The 26,304-nt window shown below is 37.3% G+C and overlaps 1 protein-coding gene, 1 long non-coding RNA gene and 1 pseudogene across 4 annotated transcripts in view; all 3 read right to left on the bottom strand.

The window, feature by feature from the left end:
• The window catches only part of LOC116557426, a 14,852-nt gene extending 3,032 nt beyond the window's left edge, over positions 1-11,820 (bottom strand). The window contains exons 1-2 of the long non-coding RNA XR_004271515.1: positions 11,809-11,820; positions 5,316-5,320 (exon numbers count right to left, since the gene is read on the bottom strand). This is a non-coding gene — a long non-coding RNA (uncharacterized LOC116557426). The remainder of the gene's footprint in view (positions 1-5,315; positions 5,321-11,808) is intronic.
• Positions 1-26,304, bottom strand: part of HIBADH (3-hydroxyisobutyrate dehydrogenase) — a 138,409-nt gene that overhangs the window by 91,267 nt on the left and 20,838 nt on the right. For both annotated transcript variants that reach the window (XM_032286914.1, XM_032286916.1), the window contains exons 3-4: positions 16,822-16,931; positions 13,779-13,900 (exon numbers count right to left, since the gene is read on the bottom strand). In XM_032286914.1, the coding sequence (XP_032142805.1) occupies positions 13,779-13,900; positions 16,822-16,931 (232 nt within the window). The remainder of the gene's footprint in view (positions 1-13,778; positions 13,901-16,821; positions 16,932-26,304) is intronic.
• LOC116557424 lies at positions 25,484-26,010 on the bottom strand (annotated as a pseudogene). Its single transcript, XR_004271513.1, has one exon. The product of XR_004271513.1 is annotated as a 40S ribosomal protein S24 pseudogene (transcript).

Here is a 26,304-nt window from a genome sequence, read left to right as displayed (position 1 = left end):
TATAGATATGAACCAGGCTGTCTCTACCATCCAAGGAAACTTCTGTGCTTTTATTGTTATTGTGCTTTTATTAAACAATAAATTGAAAGAAGTTTCCTTGGATGGTAGAGAAAGCCTGATTTATACGTGTGTGTGTGTGTGTGTGTGTGTGTGCGCGCGCGCGCGCATGTATGTGAACCAGGTTCTCTCTACCATCCAAGGAAATTTCTTTCAATAAAAGCACAACAGCCACCAAAAAAACTAAAGGTGGTAGGAGAATTATATTAATTAATTCCCTTTTTCTTTATTTAAAGAATATGTCCTAAATAACTGTCACTAATTCCAAATTCCCACTGGTTCCCCTAGGTTGTTGCTGGGAAGCATCTTAAGAAACTTCCAGTTGATCTTTAACAGAAACTTTCCATTTCCAGAACTAAAAGCCTTTCTGTTGGCCTGGAATCAGCTGTATAAATTAAATCTAGTGGATTTTGTTTGTTTGTTTGTTTTTTGAGACAGATCTCACTCTGTCACCCAAGCAGGAGTGCAGTGACATGATATTGGCTCACTGCAACCTCCACCTCCCAGGTTCAAATGATTCTCCCATCCCTGCCTCCCAAGTAGCTGGGACTACAGGTCCACGCCACCACATCCGGCTAATTTTTGTATTTTTTGGTAGAGATAGGGTTTCACCATGTTGGCCAGGCTGGTCTCGAACTCCTGGGCTCCAGTGATTTGCCCACCTTGGCCTCCCAAAATGCTGGGATTATGGGCGTCAGCCACTGCTCCCGGCCTAAATCTAGTGTTACACTCTCATTAAATATCTAGAAAGCTGACTATGAGATAAAAGTCTAAGTAATAATAGGCAACCCAGATGGGATGAGGACTGTTTCTTATAGTGCCTAGAATGTTGTTAGGGATTAAACTGGTACTGAGGAGTTCCACTTCTCCCTGTTAAATACTGGGAATACTGCCATACTGCAATATTTTGCATTCTGTAACTGTTTGCAAGTTATGGTATTAACATGTTTTTCTAAATTCTAAACTTTTAATGTAAGAACTTCCTCTTTAAGTTGTTCTGAGTATTTGTCTACTTCTCTTACCCCATCCCCACCAAATTGATCACAATCACACTGACCACAATGGCACCCAATATTACAAAACAACATTTTAAACATAGTATATGCCTACTACCTGATTGATAACAAAATGTAGAGACAGTTAGCTTAAACTTCACAGACAGGTAAATAATCTGGAAATAACATGGAGGAGAGCTTCAGAAAGATGAATAACAGCAAGAAGGCTCAAAATATTTAATATCAATTTTGAATTTTAAAAGAAGAAAAGATTCTTGATTCAACCAATCATACTTTATTAAGTGCCAAGAAGGAGATATTGGAGATATAAAATTAAGTAAGACATGTTGTCTGCCCTCTTCAGTCTAGTAGAAGAGACAGGCACAAACATAAGCATAACACAGTAGTCCTTGCAATAGCACAGATTCCGTACTATCATTGTTGCTATATAAAAATCCTCTCATCCCTTTGCTTTCAACTATAATTCTGTTCAATTCACAAATTCTTATACCTAAAAACAGATCTTATCCCGTTAAACTAAAACATGTTAAAGATATGTCAAAATACCACTTTACTTTCTCTTTCTTTAGAGGCTTATTTGATGAAACAGCACAAGCAAGGAGGATCTCAAAAAAGGAAAGACCCCAAAAACTGGTTCCATCCCAATTCATCCACAGAACAAATGCCCCTTAGAGCCAGTTAACAAACATTCCAGGATGGACCTAACCTAATAGGACTGATCTGATCTCTCCTGAGTTCTCCAGATTCAAGAATAATGGCTTCTCAATGGTTTCTTCTTATGTGAATCTGAAACAGAAATGTTAAGCCTCTTTCAGATTATAAACTAGCCTCTGAGGGCTAGGAAATATGGCAATTCCCTGTTTTCACTACATGCCAAATGCCTATCAGCTAGCAACACAGGAGACAGGGGAACAGTCACTGGGGTAAATGGATATACGTGGAGTTATGAGAATCCCTTCTCATAACTATGACTGCTATGAAAAAGAGACGAGGCCACCATAGAATGAGACTGAAGGGAAGAAGGTATGACATGTTTTGGAAGAACATCAGATTTAGTTGGAAAATTGATTCTAGTCCTAGAGCTGCTAACAAGCTAGAGAACCCTGAGCAAGTCACTTACCCTCTTTGAACCTCAATTTTTCCATCTATAAAATGTTAACAGAGTTAAATTATTAGTAAGGTCCTTTCTAATAATAAAACCGAAGTCTAGGAGCACAGAGACATTTAACAGCTAGACATACTACATCCATGCACTGCATAATGACATTTCAGTCAATGACTGGCTGCATATACAACACTGGTCCCATGAGATCACCATGGAGCTGAAAAATTCCATTCACGTAGTAACATCACATTACAACACATTGTTCATGTTTGTGGTGATGGTGGTGTAAACAAATCTACTGTACTGCTAGTCAGATAAAAGTGTAGCACACACAATTATGTACAGCACATAATACTTGCTAATGAAAATAAAATAACTCTGCTACAAGTTTATGGATTTACTATATTTTTAGAGTAAATACAGTCTATTCCTTCTACTGATAAAGAAAAGTAAGCTGTAAAACAGCCCCAGGCAGGTCCTTCAGGAGGTATCCCAGAAGAAAGCATTGTTATCTTAAGACATGATGCCTCCACGCCTGTTATTGCCCCTGAAGACTTTCCAGTGGGACAAGATGTAGAAGTGGAAGACAATGTATCTTAGTACATTTAGAGTTGCTATAAAGGAGTACCCAAAACTGGATAATTATTATAAAGAATAGAGGTTTATTTGGGTCATAGTTCTGCAAGCTTTACAAGAAGCATGGCACTAGCACCAATGCCTTTTCTGAGGGCCTCAGCCTGCTTTCTCTCATGGCAGAAAAAAGTGAAGGGGGGCCAGCATGTGCAGGGATCACAGGCAAAAGAGGAAGCAAGAGAAAGAAGGAGAAGGAGACAGATTCATTTCAACAACCAGATCTTGTGGGAATTAAAAGAGTGAGAGTTCACTCACTCCTTACCTCCAAGGAATTCCATTAATCTATTCACGAGGGATCTGCCTACATGGCCCAAACACCTCCCATTAAGCCTCTCCTCCAACACTGGGGATCAAATTTCAGCATGAGGTCTGGAGGGCTCATATATCCAAACCACATCACAGTAATATCAAATGAGTAAATGTGAAGGCTTAGGAAAGGCCCAGGTGTGTGATCATGTCTTCATTATTATTATTATTTTTTTTTTGATACAAGATAAAAACCCTATACATAGAGAAAACTGTATCACCTAGGCTATAGTGCAGTAGTGCCATCACGGCTCACTGCACCCTCTATCTTCCAGGCTCAATCGACTCTCCCACCTCAGCCTCCTAAGTAGATGGGACCACAGGTGCACGCCACCACACCCAACTAATTTTTGTATTTTTTGTAAAGCAGGAGTCTCGCCGTGTTGCCCAGGCTGGTCTTGAACTCCTGGGCTCAAGTGATGCACTTGCCTTGGCCTCCCAAAGTGCTGGAATTACAGGCATGAGCCACTGTACCCAGCCCCCATGTCTTCATTTTTAAAGAAAAAAGTTAAAAGGAAAAGAAAAATTTTTAATAGAAAAAAGCTTATAAGAATATTAAGAAAAAATATTTTGTACAGCTGTACACTGTGTTACTGTTTTACGTATTATTACAAAAGTCAAAGTTTTTTAAAGTAAAAATATTATAGTAAGCTAAGGTTTATTATTGAAGAAAGGAAAATATTTTGTATAAGTTTAGTGTACCCTAAGTATGTAGTGTTTATCAAGTCTACAGCAGTGTACAGTAATGTCCTGGGCCTTCACTTTCACTCACCGACTTATCCAGAACAATTTCCAGACTCGTAAGCTCCATTCATGGTAAGTGCCCTATACAGGTGTGCCATTTTTAATCATTTATATTGTATTTAATACTGTACCTTTTCTAGGTTTAGATACGCTTAGATACACAAACACTTACCATTGTGTTACAACTGCCTACAGTAGTCAGTACAGTAACATGTTGTATAGGTTTATAGCCTAGGAGCAATAGGCTATGGCCATACAGCCTAGATTCAGGTTTATGTAAGTACACTCTATGGTGTTTGAACAATGATGAAATTGCTTAACATTAAGTGACACAACACTGCCTTTGACCCTAGCAGTCCTAAGAACACTCCAACAACTTTTATTAAATTTTCACCAATTTGTCAAAACTCAGTTACCTGGTTCAAGATGGCTAACTACAGATATCAGACAGCCACCCTCTCCAGAAATAAGAGTCAAAATTAGGAATAAAAATAACTCAAGTGGAAGAGAACAACAGAGTTCAAGGGTGAATTCACAGAAAACACCGGAGGTATAGAAAGATAAGAAAGGGAGCAGCCAGCTTAACCAAGATCAGCCAAGAGCCCCGAGGGACTCTGTATTACAGGAAAACAGTAAGTAAAAAAGCTTCAGCAGTCCACGCCTCTGCAATGGACTGTTGTGATCTGAACCACAGGAGAGCTCCTCTACCTACATGAACCCTGACACTGGCACAGGTACAGATTTGGAAACCCTGCAACGGCAGCCAGTGCACCAGACAGGAAACTCATGCTGGGTCACTCACCATTCCCCAAGACTTGAATGGCTGTGGTGGCACAGCACTGGCTGGATCTAAAATACTTGAACCCATAGGGAATACTACTCCCCAGGGAAAAAAAAAGGTGCAGTGCACTGAAAGGCAGTACCTGGGACAAAGGAAACCCAAGCACACTCTACAGTATCTGAGAGCTCTCTGTAGTGGGCCATGAGAAGTGACTCCCAAGCCCAGCAATGACAAAAACCTGTGCTTGGCTTTGCAAGGGAAGAGTGAGGTCTTCTCCCACTAGTGGAGCAGCCTCTTTGATCAATCTCTCACATAGAGAATGGTACCCCTCCCCCTGTTCTGTATACCTGTTCCTGCTACCACCGGAGGCTGGGCCAGGCAAACTGGAGGGCTACCTATCTGGTGTGGTGAGTGGTGACTGAAACCCCACTGGCAGCATGGCTTCCATGCCAAGGCTCATATGCAAAGCCAGGGCCCCCTGCACCACTCTGTATAGCACTGCGGCACTGCTGCTATAGAGAGCAGGAAAGCCTGGTAGCAGCATTTCTGGGGCTGACCCTGTATTGCCACCACCACCAGCCCACACTTATAGGGACCCAGAAGGTAATCAAGCCACCCCTACTGCCATTGCTCACACCACTCCAGCTGGCCAGGGACATGAGGACCTGCTCACCTATCCTGTCCCCACAGCCACTACTGGCACTGGAATAAGCCATGTGAAGGTCCAAGAGTTGCCCCAATGGTAACCACTGACACAGGTGCCGGCATGTATGAGGCTGTTCTTGCATTGCTATAAATACCTGAGGGTGAGTATTATAAAGAAAAGAGGTTTAATTGGCTATTGGTTCTGCATGTTGTAGGAAGCATGGCACCAGCATCTGCGCAGCTTTTGGACAGGCCTCAGGGTGTTTTTTCTCATGGTGGAAGGCAAAGGGGGAGCTGGCATATCACATGCCAGAGTGGGAGTGAGAGAGAGAGGGGGAAGGTGCCACACACTTTTAAACAATCAGGTCTCCTGAGAAGTTACTCTTTATTGTGAGGACAGCACCAAGGGGTTAATGGTGAACTATTTACAAGAACTCTGCCCCCATGACCTCCCACCAGGCCTCTCCTCCAATACTGGGGATTACATATCAACATGAGACTTGGGGGGACAAATATCCAAACTATATCAATCACACATTGCCCTGAGGAACAAAGGCATGCACAGCCCACTGCTGCCACCACTAGGGTCTAAAGACTGGCCTACCTGGCTTCCCAGTCCATACCACAACTTCACCACAGCTTCCACTAATAACTGCACTCTAACTTTCCAAGGAAATAACAGATAATAGTAAAGTTATTTACAGCCATAGAAACCATGCAGCAACTACAATACTGCATGCAACCAGAATCAAAGTCAAAGAGCCCTGCTCAATCATACCACAGATACACCTTTAAGAAAAAGTCTTCTACTACAGAAAGTAAATTCAAAAATAGGAAGAAGAGACTGTTATATCAGATGCACAGATATCAACATGAGGACACAGAAAACATGGAAAAGCAAGAAAATATGACATCTCCAAAGGAATACAACAATTCTCCAACAACGTATTTTAATGTTTAAAACTCTTCGACATTCCAGATAAAAATTCAGAATATTGATTTTTTTTCTTGCAGATTCATCAGGACAGAATAATGATTTTACAGAAGCTCAGATTAATTCTGAAACACAATGCAAACAAATGAGAATAACAATTAAGGATATGAATGTGAAATTTACCAAAGAGATCGATATCTTTAAGAATAACCAAGCAGAAACTTTGGAACTGAAGAATTTATTGAAGGAAATATAAAATACATTAGAGAAAGCTTCAACAAAAAACTAGACAAGCAGAAAGATAAAAAGGCTAAGAACGTAAAGATAGATCTTCTGAAATAATGCAGTCAGACAAAAATAAAAAATTAAAAAGAATGAGTAAAGCATTCAGGACATCTGGGACAACATAAAGAGACCAAATATACAAATTATTAGTATCTCCAAACACGAAGAGAAAATGAAAATATTAGAAAATCTATTTAACAAAATAATAGATGGAAACTAAGTCTAGCAAGAGATTTAGATATTCAGATACAGGAGGTTCAACAATCCCCAGAAAGATACAATGCTAAAAGATCTTCCCTGCAATTTTAATCAGATTGTCTAAAGTCGAAGCCAGCAGGATGTGGTGGCTCCCACCTGTAATCCCAACACATTGGGAAGCCAAGGTGGAGAAGCACTTGAGCCCTGGAGTTTGAGGTCAGCCTGGGCAACATACTGAGATCCCGTCACTACAAAAATTTAAAATTAGCTGGGCATGGTGATGTGTATCGGTGGTCCCAGCTACTCAGGAGGTTGAGGTACAGGGGAATTGCTTGAACCTAGGAGTTCAAGGGATCACACCACTGCACTCCAGCCTGGGCAACAGACTGAGAACTTGTTTCTAAAAACTAAATAAATACATATATAAATAGTCAAAGCTAAACAGCAAGACAAAACCACTGTCACCTGTAAAGGGAACCCCATCAGACTAACAGAAGATTTATCAGCAGAAACTTTATAGGCTGGAAGAGAACAAGATGATAAGTCAAAGTGCTGACAGGAAAACACACACACACACACACACACACACACACAGCCCCACCCACCCACCCACCCACCCAGAGAAGCAAATGCTCAGGGAATTCATTACCATTAGCCCAGCCCTACATGAAATAATCAAGGGAATCCTAAACCTGGAAGCAAAAAGACATTTACCATCATGAAAACACACGGAAATATAAAACTCATTGGCAAAGCAACCACACAAAGAAAAAAGGACTCAAATGGTACCAGTACAGACATCCACTATGCCATAATGACTAACAAGGAGAGAAAAAGAAAGAAACAAAATATGTAGCACTATCAGAAAATAATTAACAATATGACAGGGACAAAGCCCTGCATATCAATGACCTTGATAATAACTAAACAGATTAAATTCTCTATTTAAAAGATACACAATGGTTGAATGGATTTAAAAACAAAACAAAACAAAACACAATCCAACTGCTTATAAGAAACTCAGCTCACTAATAAAGACACATATAGACTGATAGTAAAAGAATGGAAAAAGACATTCCATGCAAATGGAAACCAACAGCAAGCAAGAGAAGTTATATACTTACATCAGATAAAAGACTTTAAATCAAGAACAGTAAAAAAAAAAAAAAAAAAAAAAAAAGACAATTAACTAATTGTAGGGTATTAAATAATGAAAAAGGAATCAATCCCAGCAAGATGATATAACAATTACAAACATATATCCACCCAACACTGGAACACCCAGATTCATAAAGCAAATATCATTAGATCAAAAAAGAGAGATCCAATAATAGTGGAGGACATCAACACCCAAGTCTCAACATTAAACAGATCACCTAGACAGGAAATCAAGAAATAAACATTGAATTTAAACTGGAGTTTAGACAAAATGGTCCCAACAGACATTTACAGAACATTCTATCCAACAGTTGCAGAATATACATTTTTTTCATCAGTATATGAAACATTCTCCAGAATAGACCTTTTATTAGGCCACAAAATAAGCCTGAATAACTTTAAAAAAAAACTGAAAACATGTTAAGTATCTCTTCAGACCACAATAAAATAAAACTAAAACCAATATGAAGAAGAACTATACAAATACATGAGTGGGGTTGGGGAAAACACGCTCCTGAATGACCATTGGTTTGACTAAGAAATTAAGATGAAAATAAAGGCTGGGTACCATGACTCATAGCTATAATCCCAGCATTTTGGAAGGCCAAGGTGGGAGGATCACTTGAGCCCAGGAGTTCAATACCAGACTGGGCAACACAGTGAGACTCCATCTCTACAAAAAAATTTAAAATTAGCCAGGTGTGGTAGCACACACCTGTAGTCCCAGCCACTAAGGAGGCTAAGGCTGGAGTATCCCTTGAGTCCAGGAGGTCAAGCATTACACTGGAAAAACAGAGACTAAAAAGACACCTTTCCTTCAAGACCAGCCTGGCCAACATGATGAAACCCGGTCTCTACTAAAAATACAAAAAATTAGCTGGGCGTGGTGGTGGGCACCTGTAATCCCAGCTACTCGGAAGGCTGAAGCAGGAGAATCGCTTGAACCTGGGAGGCAGAGGTTGCAGCGAGCCAAGATCTCACCACTGCACTCCAGCCTGGGAAACAGAAAGGAAAAAAAAAAAAAAAAAAAAAAAAAAAAAGACACCTTTCCATGGTGTATAGGAATGCGAATAATATTTTTTTAAACTTGGAAATAACCCAAATGTATATCACAGTAGAAAGAAGAAATAGTGATGTATTTATATAGAGGAATACTACAGAGCAGTTAAAATTAATGAACTAGATGTAACAAACACGTAATGGCAGTACATTTTATGTACTACATGTGGGCATCTAGCCAAAGAGGTGAGCAAGAGCAGACATTTAATCCACATTCAATGTGTCAAACCACAAACGCTGACATAGGGCTACATGTGTCCAGAGAAAGGAGTACCTTTTTCTTTATACAAAGGTTAATTTTGCTCACGTGAAGTGCTATTTTGGTACAGAGAGATACCTCTTTCTTTTCTTTCTTTTTCTTTCTCTTTCTTTTCCTTCCTTCTTTTCCTTTCTTTCCCTCTCTGTCTTTTTTTTTTTTTTTTTTTTTTTTTTGAGACAGAGTTTTGCTCTTGTTGCCCAGGCTAGAGTGCAATGGCGTGATCTTGGCTCACCACGACCTCCACCTCCCAGGTTCAAGCGATTCTCCTGCCTCAGCCTCCTGAGTAGCTGGGATTACAGGCATGCACCACCACATCCAGCTAATTTTGTATTTTTAGTAGAGATGGGATTTCTCCATGTTGGTCAGGCTGGTCTCAAACTCCCGACCTCAGGTGATCTGCCCACCTCAGCCTCCCAAAGTGCTGGGATTACAGGCGTGAGCCACTGCACCTGGCAAGAGGTACCCCGTTCTAATTCTCACAAAGGTGGCAAGTAAGCCAGGGGCTCTAGTAACACTAGGGATGAAACTCAGAAATACAATGTAAAGTGAAAAAGCAAGTCAGAGAACATGCTCATTATGATTCCATTTCTATAACGTTCCAATAGTGGAAAATAAACTACTGTTTAGAAATAAAAACATATGGAGTTAAACTATAAAGAAAAGCATGGGAATAAGACACGAAATTCAGGATGCTGGTTACCTCTCATCGGAGCGAACAGAAAATAGGATAGGGGAAGCAAGAACTTCAAAGGTAATAAATAGTAAGGCTCTATTTCTTAAACTGAGTAGGGGTATGTATTAGTTCAATGTATACTTATACTTTATACCTCACATATATTTTACAAATATCTTATACATATATTCAATATTAAATTGTTTTTAATTGGGGAAAAAAACTTACTCCCTAAACTTAAAAAGCTTAAACTCAAGAGGAAGAAAATCATAGGCTATAAATACAGCATGATGTGGGCTCTGACAAAAATGTACAGTTTGAGGCCAGGCGTGGTGGCTCACACCTGTATTCCCAGCACTTCGGGAGGCCAAGGCAGGCAATCACCTAAGGTCAGGAGTTCAAGACCAGCCTGGCCAACATGGCGAAACCCTGTCTCTACTAAAAAATTCAAAATTAGCCAGGTGTGGAGGCAGGCGCCTGTAATCCCAGCTACTCAGGAGGCCGAGGCAGGGAGAATTGCTTGAACTCGGGAGGTAGAGGTTGCAGTGAGCCAAGATTATGCCACTACACTCCAGCCCAGGCAACAGAACGAGACTCCGTCTCAAAAAACAGATGTACAGTTTGACAGCTTCAAAAAGAAGCACTAACCTCATTTTACATGATGTGATTATTACGCAGTGCATGCCAATATCAAAACATTTCATCTACCCTGTTAAGTATATATATACCTATTATATACCTACAAAAATTAAAATTAAAAATTAAACAAAAACAAAAAGAAACACCAAATAGGTTGAGGCATGCCAAAGTGCTTTATAAACTACTACCGATACTACAAAGTGATAACTACATCAATATTAAAATGGTTCTTCACATTGGTTTCAGGGTGATTAACAGTTTAAGCATTACTTATGTTCGATTTTTAAAACAAGTCACATAGCACTTAAATACAATGGTATTATTTCTAATAAGGATATACGTTCGATTTTTAAAACAAGTCACATAGCACTTAAATACAATGGTATTATTTCTAATAAGGATAATGTATGCAGGAGCCATCACACAGTGAGTCTACTAAGTATCAAAATGAAACCAAAGGAAAATTTTCAAATTGTTACTCCATAGGCTAGAAAAATGATTAAGTAATAATTCTTACTTTACTCCCCAGAATAATACTTAGCAGGAAGTAGGGGGAAACGCTTGACTGAAGAAACCAATTGCTTCTCAAAAATCAATATTTCAAATTCATCTGAGTTTCTTTTTTAACTGCTCTTTAAAATACTAACCACAGAATAATAAAAGTATAGTTATGTTCCCATTTACAGTTTTAGAATACTATTCTATCTGTATGTACCTATATATAAATCCATGATGCATTTTTAAAAGTCTGGAAAAGGAAATAGATGAAGACTTGAGAGAAAGGGATGGGGAGAAATTCTTCAGTTTTGTTCGAATGATCTCAAAAATTCCATGTTTCAAGATTGATGAGCAACAGGGCTTCTATAAAACTGTGGGCCCATTTTGGGTATCTAAGCCATGCTTTTCCCCAAGTCCTTTAGAAACCACCCTCACAGAGTTAATGGAGAACTACAAGCTAGTCTTTAGGCAGAATTATAGTCAGGCACTGACCAGGGTGCACTGGGGTACTTCAACCCACTTCCCTGCAGCTGCTAACTAACCAAGAGTCATGTGGCATGCTGACCACGTGCTCCGCCATTGTTCCTATAGACAGAATCTCTGACACTGGACCTTTTTACCCTAGAACTGCTTATGGTGTTTTTCAGATCCTGAATTCCAGCAGAATGGCTAAAGCCAAACAGTCTAAAGATCACAACCAAGGAACCAACTCTGCACAGGATTGCCATTTCTTCATCTCCCTGTCCCAGGACCTCACCCCTTGCTTCTTGATCAATCAGCAATGCCCACCTTTTAGCCCATCACCTGCTTGTTCAGACCCTTTAAAAGCTCCATCCCCAAGCCCTTCAGGGAGGCAAATTTGAAGGTTCCTCTGTCTCCTCATTTGACTGACCTACAATTATTAAACTCTCTCTCTACTGCAAATCCCATTGTGTCTGCATACTGGTCTGTCACCATGCAACAAACAATCAAACCTAGTGGACCTAAAACACTTTCATTTAACTTTATCTAGTTAAAATACAGTAATTTTTAAACCAGTCTATTTAAGTGGAGAAGTGGAACAGTTTGTAACAAACCATGTTAAAAAATATAAACATAATAATAAGACCAATATAAATAAGCTATGATACACTAGTTAACCTCATAATGATCATGTGTCAACCAATAAATTATCACAAATCATCCCTGCACAAAGCTTTTAATCTACTATATAGTGCAGACTCAAGTGTATTCAATTATATTAGCATTTTTATGCCCTAAAACGACAAACCAAAGTTTAAAAATTGCTTGATAAGAACAAAAGAATAATATCAAAGTTATCTCAGATTATATTTTAAAAATCAAATTGGTATTTTTTATTATCAGATTATAATTTCAGGTTGTACTCTTGAAGCTAAAGAAAATCAATGGCAAGATCATTTGTACCATATCAATTTTCAAATTCAACTGTAGAACCACTCTAAGAAAGAACTATTCAGTTTATTAATTCCATCCAATAAACATCGCACTAACACCAACCTTAAAACTGCTTATTAGTATTTTGTAGGTACTTTTGATGAACGTACCTATACCCTATCATAAATCTTTATACCTAAATCCTATTTAAGTAATCCAATATATCAATCAGAAGAGCTAGAAATTATTATTCCTCCACTTACATTCAAAAATTGCTTGGGATATGGGGTACCTTTACAAGATCATTAAGTTCTTTTTTAAAAAAAATACAAAATGATTTAAATTATATTTTACATATAAAATATAAAATTATTATATTTTATTTTTAATTCTAAAGTCCACAATCAAGTTTAATGTAAACAGAATAAAATTTGTATTCTGCTATCTACTGCTATACTGCTACAAATATATAAATATAAAAGTTTACACAGTAATTCTGATTACACAGTGATTTTGGAAAACTTAGAAATTACAGAAAAATCATGCTATAATCCTGCCATTCCAAACTACCCAGATACCTGCTATTAATATATGATTTAATAGTAAGTTTTTAGAATTTCATTACTGAGTCTTTTCTTCTAAAAGAGACAATCATATAACTTTTAACCATGTTAACATGGTATATTATATGCACAGATTTTCTAAAATTAAGCCATCTCAGCATATATGGGCTAAACGAAACTTGGTTATAGTGTTTAATACATGGTTGGATTTATCTTGCTAATATACTTTTTTAAAGATTTTACATGTCTATTCATGACTAAAATAAACCTGTATTTTTCTCTTTCATAACATTTCTATCTGGTGTAAAGATCAGAGTTATATAGGTCTTACAGAATGAGTTGGGAAGTATTTCCTCTTTTTCTATTGTCTGGGAAAGTTTGTATAAAAATTTAGATGATCTGCTCCTTGAAATTTTGGTAATACTCATCTGTTAAATGATCTGAGCCAAGTTTCCTTTGTGAAATGATTTTTTTTTTTAAACCACTTGTTCAATTTCTTCAACAGTTACAGGATTATTTAAGCTGATTATTTTTTTCATGAGTTCCAAAAATTTTTTTCTAAAAACAGATGTATTCCTATCCACAGTAAATGGACCAAAAATTCACTACACTTCAAAGTTGTGACATCCTTTTATCTGAATTTAAGACTAACAACGTTATTTAGACTTAAGAGTACTAAATAACATGTCAGTTTGTTTTTATTTTTAATGAGTAGGAATCCTGTAACAGGTCTAAAAATAACTACCACAAAACCACATGGTACCACAAAACCGTAACTGCTCCTTTTGACAAAAAGAAATAGGTTTGCAAAAATTTTAGCTACCACTTACCACCAGAAACAGGGGCATCCATGAAAACTGCTCCCATTTTCTCAACTTCTTTGGCTAATTCTTTTGAAACTGCAGGATCAATAGTGCTGGAATCTATTAACAATGAGCCTTTCTTCACTTTTCTAAATAAATAAATAAAAATATTTCTAGTTTACAACTCTGAGTAAAAATTTCATGCAACTATCTACAGAATTAGAAACTGCTAAAAAGCTGCCATGTGTCAAGCAGGTTTTTAGTTTAGTATTAAAAGCATTATTAATTAGAACAGGTTTTAAAATCTTATGTTCTTTTTTAGATCAATTATAGTTCAAAAGTAAAGCCAAACTTTTTCAAAAAATCCGAAAAATCTAATATACTACATGGCATAAATTCTGATTTCAGGTGAAATACACACTAACCATAATAATAAACATGAGGCTAAGATGTAAGCAATTTAAAACACCTTTTAACTTTAAAAGGGTATTTGATAGGACTTAAATTTTTGTTTGTAAAATAGTTGACTCATTAAAAAGTAATTTATTTGTCTTTAACAAGCAAATTTCATATATCCATGTTATTTCCACTATGAAGAATAAACATAAGCAATTGAAATCTAGCCATTTGTGTCAGGATGGCATATTCTTTTATAATTATAACTTTCTAATGACAAAATAAAATATCAAACAGGTAGAAAGGAAAATATATGAAAGAATCTGAAAATCTCACAGTCTTTTTGGCTTTTTAGGGTAACTTATGTATAAAAACTATAAAGGGAAAAGAGTCTTCATATATCATATTTTGCATCAATATTTAAATGGTATTCTTACAGAAAAAATTTTCATTTTACTATAAGTACAAAATATACACCTACATAATTCCCTTGTTATCTATAAGGCAGTGTCTATCTTCACTGGCTAAGAAACTCTAACCTAAATTATAATTTCTTTAAAGGGCTATGGCTAACCTTTCATTCAAACTTTACAAAGTTCTTTTTTTTTTTTTTAAGACAGGGTCTCCTACCTCAGCCTCCCACGTAGCTGGGACCACAGATGCATGCTACCATACCCATCTAAGTTTTAAATTTTATGTAGAAATGAGGCCTCATCATGTTGCCCAGGTTGATCTTGGACTCCTGGGCTCAACCAATCATCCTGCCTCAGTCTCCCAAAGTGGTGGGATTACAGGTGTGAGCTACTGTGCCTGGCCAAACATTTCAAAGTTCTTACTATAGGTATACTAACCCAGAAGACATGGAATCATGATTAGAAAATTAAAACTGAATAAATACTGAAGAAGAAAATAGAAAAATCATTGATAAAAACTACTAAAAAGAATCTATTTTAAAAATATCACACAAAATGGTTTAAACATAACCAGGCATGGTGGCTCATGCCTGTAATCCCAGCACTCTAGGAGGCCAAGGCAGAGGGATCACTTGAGGCCATGGCTTGGAGACCGGACTAGGCAACATAGCAAAACCAATTCAAAATAAAAAGAAAAATACATATAAAAGTCTTTAAACAACAATTACAGACATATGAATTGTTACAATTCAAATGCAATGGTTGTGTATATTTCACAGAAGAGAAATAGCATACTCTAAGAGTATCTAGGTTTCTCTTTAACCTAAAAAAAAAGTTTATCAATCTGTGATCTTAATATTTTAAGATCTTAAACCTTTAAACAAATGGAAAGTCATCCTAAAAATTATACATGCACTGGGTATGTGGAAATGCTCCTCACCCAGAAAAAATAAAGAACCACCCATAAGAAGCAAATTATAGTTCAATGTAAAGCCAAACTTTTTAAAAACACTCCCTGAACAAAACTGTTCTGGTAGCTAGTCACTATATACCTCAACAAAGGCTATTAACACATGCCGAACTATATCTCCTCTTTTTAGCAACTTTTCCTTGAGAGGTAAAGCAGGACCATAAATGAAACAGGCTAGGTAACGGGACAGCTAGGATGCCTCCGGACCACACACACTGTGGCCCTGAGAGCTCCATCCAAAATGAGTGTCTTTTAACCTTCCCCGAAATCTAAACATTTATCTTATCAGTTTTCTGCCCAATATCCAAGTGTCTTTGCTTCCTTCCTTACAAGTTGGTTAGTTTTCTAACGCAATTCCGTTTTCAAAAACTTCAAATTTCACATATTACAGTTTCATGAAATTAAACCCTTTCTTTTAGCCCTTCATGTGACTACGGCATCTACAGTTTGCTCTAGCTCTTTGCTGAAACTGAATAACAAAATAAGTTAGGAATAGAAACAGTGAGATGAGAAAACTAAATTAGGAATTCAACCACTGACATCCTAACATAACCGCAAGGGTTTGGCAATAAGCAGCAATTAACCAAAAAGTTTCTAGAGCCAGGGAAAATAGGCACTGGTTAGGAAACTCTGACCTAAGCTATATTTTACTTAACCGATTTATGCCTAGTGTTCCATTACTGGAACGCCAAGTTTGTGGGAGTTATTTACATCCTACTGCTCAAGGTCATTGACAAAGTGTGATTCTTCCCAAAAATAATTTGCAACCCCTGACATAAAGAGCTACGCTAACCTTAATTCCAACTTCCCAAAGTAATTCCAACTTCCCAAAGTTCTTACTACAGACATACTAACCCACAGGACATACAGTAACTTTTTTCATATAATAAAATGTTTAACAATGGTGTTCTTTCCAATGTTTGACTACATTTTTCATAAAATGCTTTTCCTGAATTTCTATAAGCTGTAAGAAAATTTTATTATTAATAGTTGCACAGTTTAAAATGTAAGTTTTAAAAGCCTCTTAAACATATTACCAATGAAAGGGTAAATTTAATGCAAGAGTTAAAGAAATAGAACCAAAAGAATTTATTCGCAATGTCACATACTTGACATCAGTGAAAAAATAAGCCTTTTACAAAGAGAAAACCCACCACACTATTCACTTTATGAAAAAAGGAAATAGTATAGAAAGGCTTAACAAACAAAATTGTAATTTCCTAATAGTTCTAACACGTGAAATTCATGAACTATCCTAAGAAGAAAATATCCACAGTTGAGAAATACATACTTTAGAATCCCATTTGCTCCAGAATAAGCTTCTACTGCATTGATACTGGTGGGCAGCATTGTAATAATTCTGTCAGCTTTTTCAGCAACATCTGCTGGAGAAGATACTACCTTTAAAAAAAATTGCAAAGGTACATTATTTAAATTAAAATGTAAGCAGTTTCTAGAGCATAAACAGGATCCACTTTTCATGCATGCCTATAATAGTGACAGTGCATAAAAACTAATCCTTGTTTCCAAATGACAAAAAATAAATAAATAAATAAAATAAAGCTTACTGCCCAAAATAAAGGCACATCATTATACACAGATGCAGTTTCTGTGAAATCCAATCTATGGTTTATTTTTAAAAGTGTGAAGGGAGTTGAGGGTAAAAGGGCAAAACCCAGCAGTCCTGGGAATAGACATACTTCTCATGGGTTCTTCCTAGTTGGATTCCTATACAGCCTACTCTTTGGTATACATTTTGACTAAGAAAATATTTTAGTACAACAAAGCTGGTAACTCAACTGTAAAATTCATTAGTGATTTCGTGGGCAGCAAAATCCCCTAACAAAATCACAAATCCCAATCCCTACCATCCTCCCGTCTCTATTTTCAAGCAAAAAAAGAAGAAAATATAAGTCTGTTTCAGAAAAGAAAAGGTCAGGACAAGGACATAAACACTACAAAGACTGAATACCACTAGGAAGGTTAACAGCATGAGGTACCAGAACTTGTAAGGAAATTAAATATAGAATAAAGATACAGGGATAGGTATCAGGGCACTCTCTCAACCCTCCTTTCTGATTTAATAATGACCATGAACATACTGCAAAAGAAAGTTACACTGTCTATCCTGTTTGTGTAGGTGCATGCATGAGTAGATGTACTATTACTCACATCCCCCACCCTTTGCTCTCTCCCACATATTGACCTTGATAAACCCAGCCAGCCGAGTAGCAACCAAAGAGGTCAGATGAGACCAGGAGCTCCCTCCTCTGACTCAAACTCTCCTTTAATAGAAAGAATCAGCTGGGTGCAGTGACTCATGCCTGTAGCCCCAGCACTTTGGGAGGCTGGAGCAGGAGGACTGCCTGAATCCAGGAGTTCAAGACCAGCCTGGGTAACACAGCGAGACCCCACCTCTACAAAAAAATAGAAAAATTAGCTGGGTGTAGTGGTGTGCACCAGTAGTCCCAGGAACTTGGGAGGCTTGAGATGGGAGGATAACTTAAGCCCAGGTGTTGGAGGTTACAGTGAGCTATGATCGCGCCACTGTACTCCAGCCTGCCTAGGCAACAGAGTGAGACCTGTCTCTGGAAAAAAAAACAAAACAAAACAAAAAAAGGGAAAGAAATCCAGCATCTCAAAATTGTCACAACATCCTCCTTAAAGCCTTTTTTCTCTTTATTAAAAAAAGACAAAAGACTATCAGGCAGATTATTGAGCATTTCTCTCCAGAATGACTTACATATGTAAAAACTAACATATTTCTACATATATTATGCATGTAGAAACATATTTTCTACTAAAAAATGTGAAGTGACATGTAAGCGTCTTATGAATTGGAATGCCTCCGTTTTTCAAGTGGTAGAAGTTTACACACATTTTCTTTTTATTTTTTATGTGCATTTGATGAAAATGAAATAGGAAGCCAAACATAGTATGTAATCTAAATATTAAGAGCTAGAAGTAATTACATTTCAATTTTCCATAAGAGACTATCAGCTTTAAATCAAATTCAGGATAAATACAGCTTTAATGAAAAGAAGTTTAATAAGTCACCCTTTCAAATTTCAGTTAATCAAGTATCCTGGCATATTGTGTATTAACAAGGCAGCAAATGATATTATAAAACATCTCCGAACCTAAAATAAACAAAAAAGAATATTCTCTTTTAATGTTTCACTCTAAAGACAATGCAGCATTTTAGAATCTACAATGAGATACAGTCAACCTGTGTATTTTGATATATAATCAGAATTTGCTACAAATAATTCTAAAAATTAAAAAATTTTCCATTAAATGACAAATAAGTGCTTAAGTTGCATGAAAACCTTTCCTATACCTGCATAAATATTGAGACTCTAGAAGAGGCAACTATTTCCTGGCAAACAGTTCAAGTCTACTCAAGAAAAATAGAGCTCAGTGAAATGATAAGAAAAAAAAGTTATAGTAGTCATACTTCTCTACTCCTGTACTACACCAAAAACACGTGTTACTTAGACAGTCCCATTTGTTCCTCTCTACTCCAATAAACAGAATGCAAAACAACGGCATGCTTTCCTTCTATTGCAGCTCCATCCTTCTAGATCTTTCAGGGACATCAGCAAGTTCTGCAGTCTAAGAGTTAATTTCCGACTTCCTCTTAGGAATTGAGTTCTCGCCTACTGAAAGAAATTAAATTCCATCTACATAACTCCTTTATAGGGGCCCTGAAGGGGCAACAACAATTAGCTCACAGACCTAAGGGTATTTCACACCTCCAAGTTTCTTAATCCCATGAATTGGCAGTGCCAATTCAGGCACTTGCCAAGTGCATGGGGTGGCCAATCAGCCCCCTGCATCCCTAGCATCTGCTTCTTGAGATGGCTGCAATGCCAGAATACTGCTAACCCCTCAATTATATAGGAAACTAGTGTCAAAGCTCACAGGCCCAGAAAAAACACACAATGGTAGTGATAGCTGGAATGTCACCACCGTACTGGCCACAACTGCTCTATATCTAATAAACACACACACACACACACACACACACACGTATCTGGTACATCATACCAGTCTCTAATTTGTACTACAAAGGCATGTTTATTAGACAGATAAACAGACATTCAAATAATCTTGCCATCCATGTGCTGACTTCAAGACCCTGAAATAACTAACTGACAAAATCTGGCCATGACTCAAAAGCTGGAAGGAAAAAAAATCAACCTTGTTGCCAGTATGACGCCAACTACAAAAGCCTTTAGAAGCCAAACTAATTAGAGTCCCTTCAATTACATTTGCTAATTGAATGGATAAGCAAAGACAGCATGGATCAGTGAAAGGAATACTAATTTGGGAAGCCAGAGACCCAGGCTTAGTTGCAGCTCAGCCAATAAGTCACGAGTGATTTTGTGTAAACCACGTAACATCTCTAGCTTCAGCTGCCAAATCTATAAAATAAGAATAGTGATTTGTGTTACCTTTCAGGGTTCCTATCTCCAAAGTAAAAGGAAACTTAGGCAGAGCTATTTTTCATATTTAATAATCTAAGTTCTAAGAAGGTATGGTTCCTATGAAAAAGAGCTGAGGGGAATGGAAGTACATGCAATGATTCAGCACAAATGCACAGCATTAGCAGGACTTTCACTGTGCAGGTTTTCAACACCTCCACAACTGTGGATGGTCATTGGCCTGGCTGACTCTGGGACATGGCTCTGCCCTGACTGTCAAGGCTGCTCCAGAGAGAGCTCCTGCTAATTCCAACTGCCTCATACTTATACTATTATGAATTAAGACAATTCTACTTTTCTATTATCTCAATTTTGACTACAGGAAATTGGTTTCTGTGTATACCACAATATAGTCTTTAAGAATGCTTGTAGCCAATTTCTCTGAATTTAACTTTGATTTACCTGCATGCCAGTATGCATCAATGGTGGGTACATAATATAAAAAACAGGCAACTGAATAAATTTAAAATCTGCTTAAATTAAAAATGTTTAATTAAAAACAAAAATCTGCTTTCCTGGATGAGGAGGGGGTGAAGAGCCAAGAGTAATCTGAAGGGACTGCATCCCCTTTTTACATATCCATTGGAAGAAGACAACTGCTACCTAGTTGCTTTATATGAAGAGAAAAATCTTGCTGCCTCTTACAGATAAAAACAGTCACATAAGTTCGGCGTTGCTTCCAAGTAAACCAGATGGGCAGCAGAAATTTACAAAGAAACAAAATGACCGTGACCTTGTTAAACTTGTCACTCCCGTGTTTTTTAATCTTTTAAAGTAGAAAATCAAAATTACTTCAAAATTACACTACACTTGAAAAACTGAAAAAAGCACTTTGTGGCTACATCTTGAAACATTTGGTCAACAATGATGGAGTCCACTCAGCAAGAGGCTTTTAAAGCTCTTCTTTAACAAGACCTGAGTGGATGCCAGATTAGATCCCAAGAGATTTACATAAGCAAACATGTTCAGCCTTACAACCTAGGAACAACAAAATGGTTTCCAAGATTTTAAAGAGAAAACAAAAGAAAAGAGAATCTAATTAAGCCTAGTTCAATCACAAAACTCACACAGAAATGGTGCATACATCCCAGACTTTTGGCATACATCAGCAGCATTGCCAAGGAAAATCTTACACAATCAAAATGAAGCACAAGTCGCATGCCCTTGATGCTAAGGCTTAAGTTAAAAAGAAAAACCAGTATCTCCCACAAAATAAATGTGGGACAGGAGGGGCAGTGCAGAATAGATTCTTAAACAGGAATGCTATCAAATCACTTTATCTCCTAGTTTGGTTTTAATTTGTATCTTCACTCTTTCATTTAGAAATATGTCTACATATCACTTCTCGGCCTTCTGGCTATAATCAAGAATGAAAATATAAATGTGACGCTCTTTCAACATATTCTGGACTCAATGATTCAGCCAAGACAGTGGTACGTTTGGGGTGTGTTAGAGAAGATTTTGGAGAAATGTGGTATGGACACAATAACAACAGCAGCAACAGTAATAGTAGCAGCAGCAGCAGTGGTACTTTCTATGTGCCAGGTTCTTTTGGACTAAGAGAAAGGTACTCTTATTATCCCCATTTTATATAAGAATAAGAAATGTAAGCAGAGAAAGGTTAAGTAATCTGAAATCGTATAGCTAGAAAATGGTGGAGCTGAGATTTGAGCCCAGACAGTTTGGTTCTAGGGTTTATGTTTTCAAATCACTGCATTCACAATTTCAAGATTCAAAATTTCTACAATATGAAGATCTAGTTATTATTATCAATTACGTTTTTGAAAAAGACACTAAAAGCTGAAATGATGCATCTGTTTCCAACAGAAACACAAACATAATAAAGGGATAAGCTATGACAAACCCACAACCAACATCATACTGATGGGCAAAAGCTAGAAGCATTCCCCTTGAAAACTGGAACCAGACAAGGATGCCCTCTCTCACTACTCCTATTCAACACAGTACTTAAGTCCTGGCCAGAGCAATCAGGTAAGAAATAAAAAGCACTCAAATACAAAGAGAGGAAGTCAACCAATCCCTGTTGGCAGACATGACCCTGTACCTAGAAAACCCCATAGTCTCAGCCCAAATGCTCCTTAAGCTGATAAACAACTTCAGCAAAATCTCAGGACACAAAATCAATGTGCAAAAATAACTAACATTCCTATACACCAACAACAATCAAGCTGAGAGCCAAATCAAGAACACAACCCCATTCACAATAGCCACAAAAAGAATAAAATTCCTAGGAATACAGCAACCAGAGAGGTGAAAGATCACTATAACAAGAATTATAAAACACTGCTCAAAGAAATCAGAGATGACACAAACAAATGGAAAAACATTCCATGCTCATGGATAGGAATAATCAATATTGTTAAAATGGCCATATTGCCCAAAGCAATTTATAGATTCAGTGCTATTTCTATCAAACTACCAATGACATTCTTCACAGAATTAGAAAATAACTATTTTAAAATTTATATGAAAACAAAAAAGGAGCCCACATAGCCAAGGCAGTCCTGAGCAAAAAAAAACAAAGCTGGATGCATCCTGTTACTTGACTTCAAACTCAAACTTTTCTGCAGGGCGACAGTAACCAAAATAGCATGGTACTGGTATAAAACAGACACATAGATCAATGGAACAGAATAGAATCCAGAAACAATGCCGCACACCTACACCCATCTCCCATCTGATCTTTGGCAAAGTCAACAAAAACAAGCAATAAGGAAAGGACTCCCTATTCAATAAATGGTGCTGGAAAAACTGGCTAGCCATTTGCAGAAAATTGAAACTGGACCCCTTCTTATACCGTATTCAAAATTCAACTCAAGATAGATTAAAGACCTAAATGTAAAACCTAAAGCTATAAAAACCCTGGAAGATAACCTAGGAAATATAATTTCTAGACAATGTACCTGGCAAAGATTTCAAGACAAAGATACCAAAGCAATTGCAACAAAGAAATTGACAAATGGGACCAAATTAAACTAAAGAGCTACTGCACAGCAAAAGAAACTCTCAACAAAAAGTAAACCAACAACCTACAGAATGGGAGAAAATGTTTGCAAACTACGCATCCCACAAAGGTCTACTATCCAGAATCTATAAGGAACTTAAATCAACAAGCAAAAACCAAACAAACACATTAAAGAGTAGGCAAAGGCCATGAATAGACACTTTTCAAAAAAAGACATACACACAGTCAACAAGCATATGGAAAAAATGCTGAACATCACTAATCATTAGTGAAATGCAAATCAAAATCACAAGATATGATCTCACACCAGTCAGAATAGGTGCTACTAAAAAGACAAAAAATAACAGATGCTGGTAACACTGCATAGAAAAGGTAACATTTATACACTGCTGGTGGGAATGTAAATTAGTTGAGTTATTGTGGAAGCAGTGTGGCTATTTCTCAAAGAACTCAAAGCAGAATTGTCATTCAACCCAGCAATCCCATTATTGGGTACATACCCAAAGGAATAAATAGTTCACCATAAAGACACATGCACCTGTATGTTCATCACAGCACTATATGTTCATCACATTCACTATAGCAAAGACATAGAATCAACCTAAATACCCATCAATGGTAGACTGAATAAAGAAAATGTGGTACTTATACACCATGAAACACTATGCAGTCATAAAAAAGAATGAGATCATATCCTCTGCAGCAACATCGACAGGGCTGGAGACCATTATCCTACGGAAACTAATCCAAGGAGAGAAAATCAAATATCTCATGTTCTCACTTATAAGTGGGAGCTAAACACTGAGTACACATGGACACAAAGAAAGGAACAACAGACACTGGGAATTACCTGAGGGTGGAGGGAGGGAGGCGGGTAGAGATCAAAAAACTACTCGCCAGGTGCTATGTTTATTAAATGGATGGCAAAATAATCTGTAGACCAAACTTCCGTGACACGCAATTTACCCTGCATATCTCCCCCTGAACCTAAAAGTTAAAAAACATTATCAACTGCAAGCTTCCTGTGGGCCTTGGAGGCTGCCCTAAAAACACACTCATTTTCTAAGTCCATCACTCTGCCCAACTTATTTTAATAAACCCTTATATAATAGTAATAAAACTTCCCTCTGATTGTCTCTTTTTTAAATTTAAAAAAAAAGGGATAAGAAAATAGAAATGTCCACATATTTTATGGAAATGGTCGCAAATAACAAGTTCAACCAATCATAAATGCCCTTTCAGAATAGGTTAACACTTAAAGGCATAAGCAAGCTATTAAATAGTCATTTAAAGCATATTAAACATGTCAAAGTTTTTATTTCCCTAACAATCCACGTACAGTCATGCAAAGGAGATAGGTTCTGAGAAACACATTGTGAGGAAAGAAAAATAACTTGGAGCAGTCTAAACTATGTGAGACTTGCAAAATTTATCAGGCCCAGAGAGACACAAGCACGGGACTTTGGTCACCACCACTCTCCATGCCCAGTGGCAATTGTTTAAAGGCATTTTTATTCCTGACTAGCTGCCTCATTTATTATTGTCATGTTCCTGGAATTTGTAATACAAAGAATAATGTACTGCCAATTCTTAAGGGTCATTTCATTTCTGATATGGAATTACAGAAGACTACATATAATCTTTTACTCACCCAAGAAAGATATCATTATCTTTGTCGTCATGAAAGTCACGAAGACAAGGTCTCCAAGATTCCTGCATAGAAATTTTAGGGTTCTAGGACACAGACTCAGTTACTGGGTTTTCCTTTTCTTCTTCCTTGCAATATGTCGCTGGGTGTGAAGAAGGAAAGGTAGGTTTTGAGGCAGTGCTCCTCCCACATGAGTGAATAGTGAAGGCTTGCCTTAGCTCCTTGTGTACAGTTGCCACCCTCCCCCAATACACAGTGGGGAAATTTCTGTGTGTGGTTCACTTGAGGCAGGAAGCCTGGAAGACATAATCTTCTTGCCTCTCTTCCCCACATCTCTTATTCTCTTAAGCATCCTGACTCCAAGAGGTCCTCTGAGTACTGCTTCTAACAGCAGTGGAAGGTAGGACAATGTGAAATTTAGATGAATGAAGTGAGAAGGGTAAAGGGTGAAAAGCTTTGGTCCTGAGGGCAACAGAAAATGAAAGCATTTGTTGATAAATGATTTATGTTGGCAGCTGAGAGAATGTTTTGAACAGTGGCAATGTCATCAGAACAAATGTAATTTACTAAGATCACTACTTTAAAAGGTAATATTAATTTGTATGAATATGTTCTGATACATTAAATGTCAACATTATTATTTCATAGCTATGTTTAGTTTTTAAAAATGTTGGATTTTAAAAAATGAATTTTATTCTACTACTATAAGGTTAAGACACGACTTGGGATGAGATGGAAAAGCATGTGTGAAACCTTGGAACTTTTTGCCACAATAGTAGCCTGAAACGTTTAAAGGTTACAAAATTCAGGGTATATTTGAGTTGACTCAAACTTTTTTTTTTTTCACATGAAAGTTTTTAGTTTATTAAGCTTCTCGTGAAAAATCCACAACGGCCATAGATAACATCATTGTAGCACCTTTACTCCTTCAGCTGTGATCCAATCTCCAGCTCACTTTTTGCCAGTGCCAACATTGGCCTTTGCAGTCTCCCTGACTTTCTTCATTCTGTTCTTGTGTTCCTTTCGTTGCTTTCTTGGGGTCTTTTTCTTCTCATACAGGCCATGTCTTGCAAGTCTATGTTTGGGTTCATTTTTCTTTGCATAATCCAGGGAATCATAAATCATGCCAAAGCCAGTTGTCTTGCCACCACCAAAATGAGTTCTGAATCCAAATACAAAGATGACATCCGGTGTGGTCTTGTACATTTTGGCTAGTTTTTCCCGAATTTCTGTCTTAGGCACTGTTGCCTTCCCGGGGTGAAGGACATCAATGACCATTTGTTTCCTCTGAAGCAGTTGGTTGGTCATGAACTTTCTAGTGTGGATAGTTACTGTGTTGTTCATGATGGCAGCCTATCCTTACACAGCCGGGGAGGAAACGACTCAAACATTTTTAAGGACAGGTGTCATTTCCTCCCCCTGTTACTATATCAAGTCAAGCTAATGAAGTGAGAGCTTTAATAGAAAACAAGTTTCTATTAAAATTTTAATCTGACTGCAATTGAGTGCTAAGGCAATTTTTGAGGAGGAAAAAAATATCTATGGAGTTAGAATTAAGTAATAATTATCTATTACGCGAGTTGTTTAGTGGCCCACCTCCCCAACCCTCAAAGATGTCCTATAAAACTGTTAGGAGAAAACACAGAGGTAAAT

This window comes from Sapajus apella, unplaced genomic scaffold (genome assembly GCF_009761245.1).
Source record: "Sapajus apella isolate SASKATOON/1434 unplaced genomic scaffold, GSC_monkey_1.0 scaffold19, whole genome shotgun sequence".
NCBI classification, from domain to species: Eukaryota; Metazoa; Chordata; class Mammalia; order Primates; family Cebidae; genus Sapajus; species Sapajus apella.
This window is presented reverse-complemented; position numbering and strand designations above follow the sequence as displayed.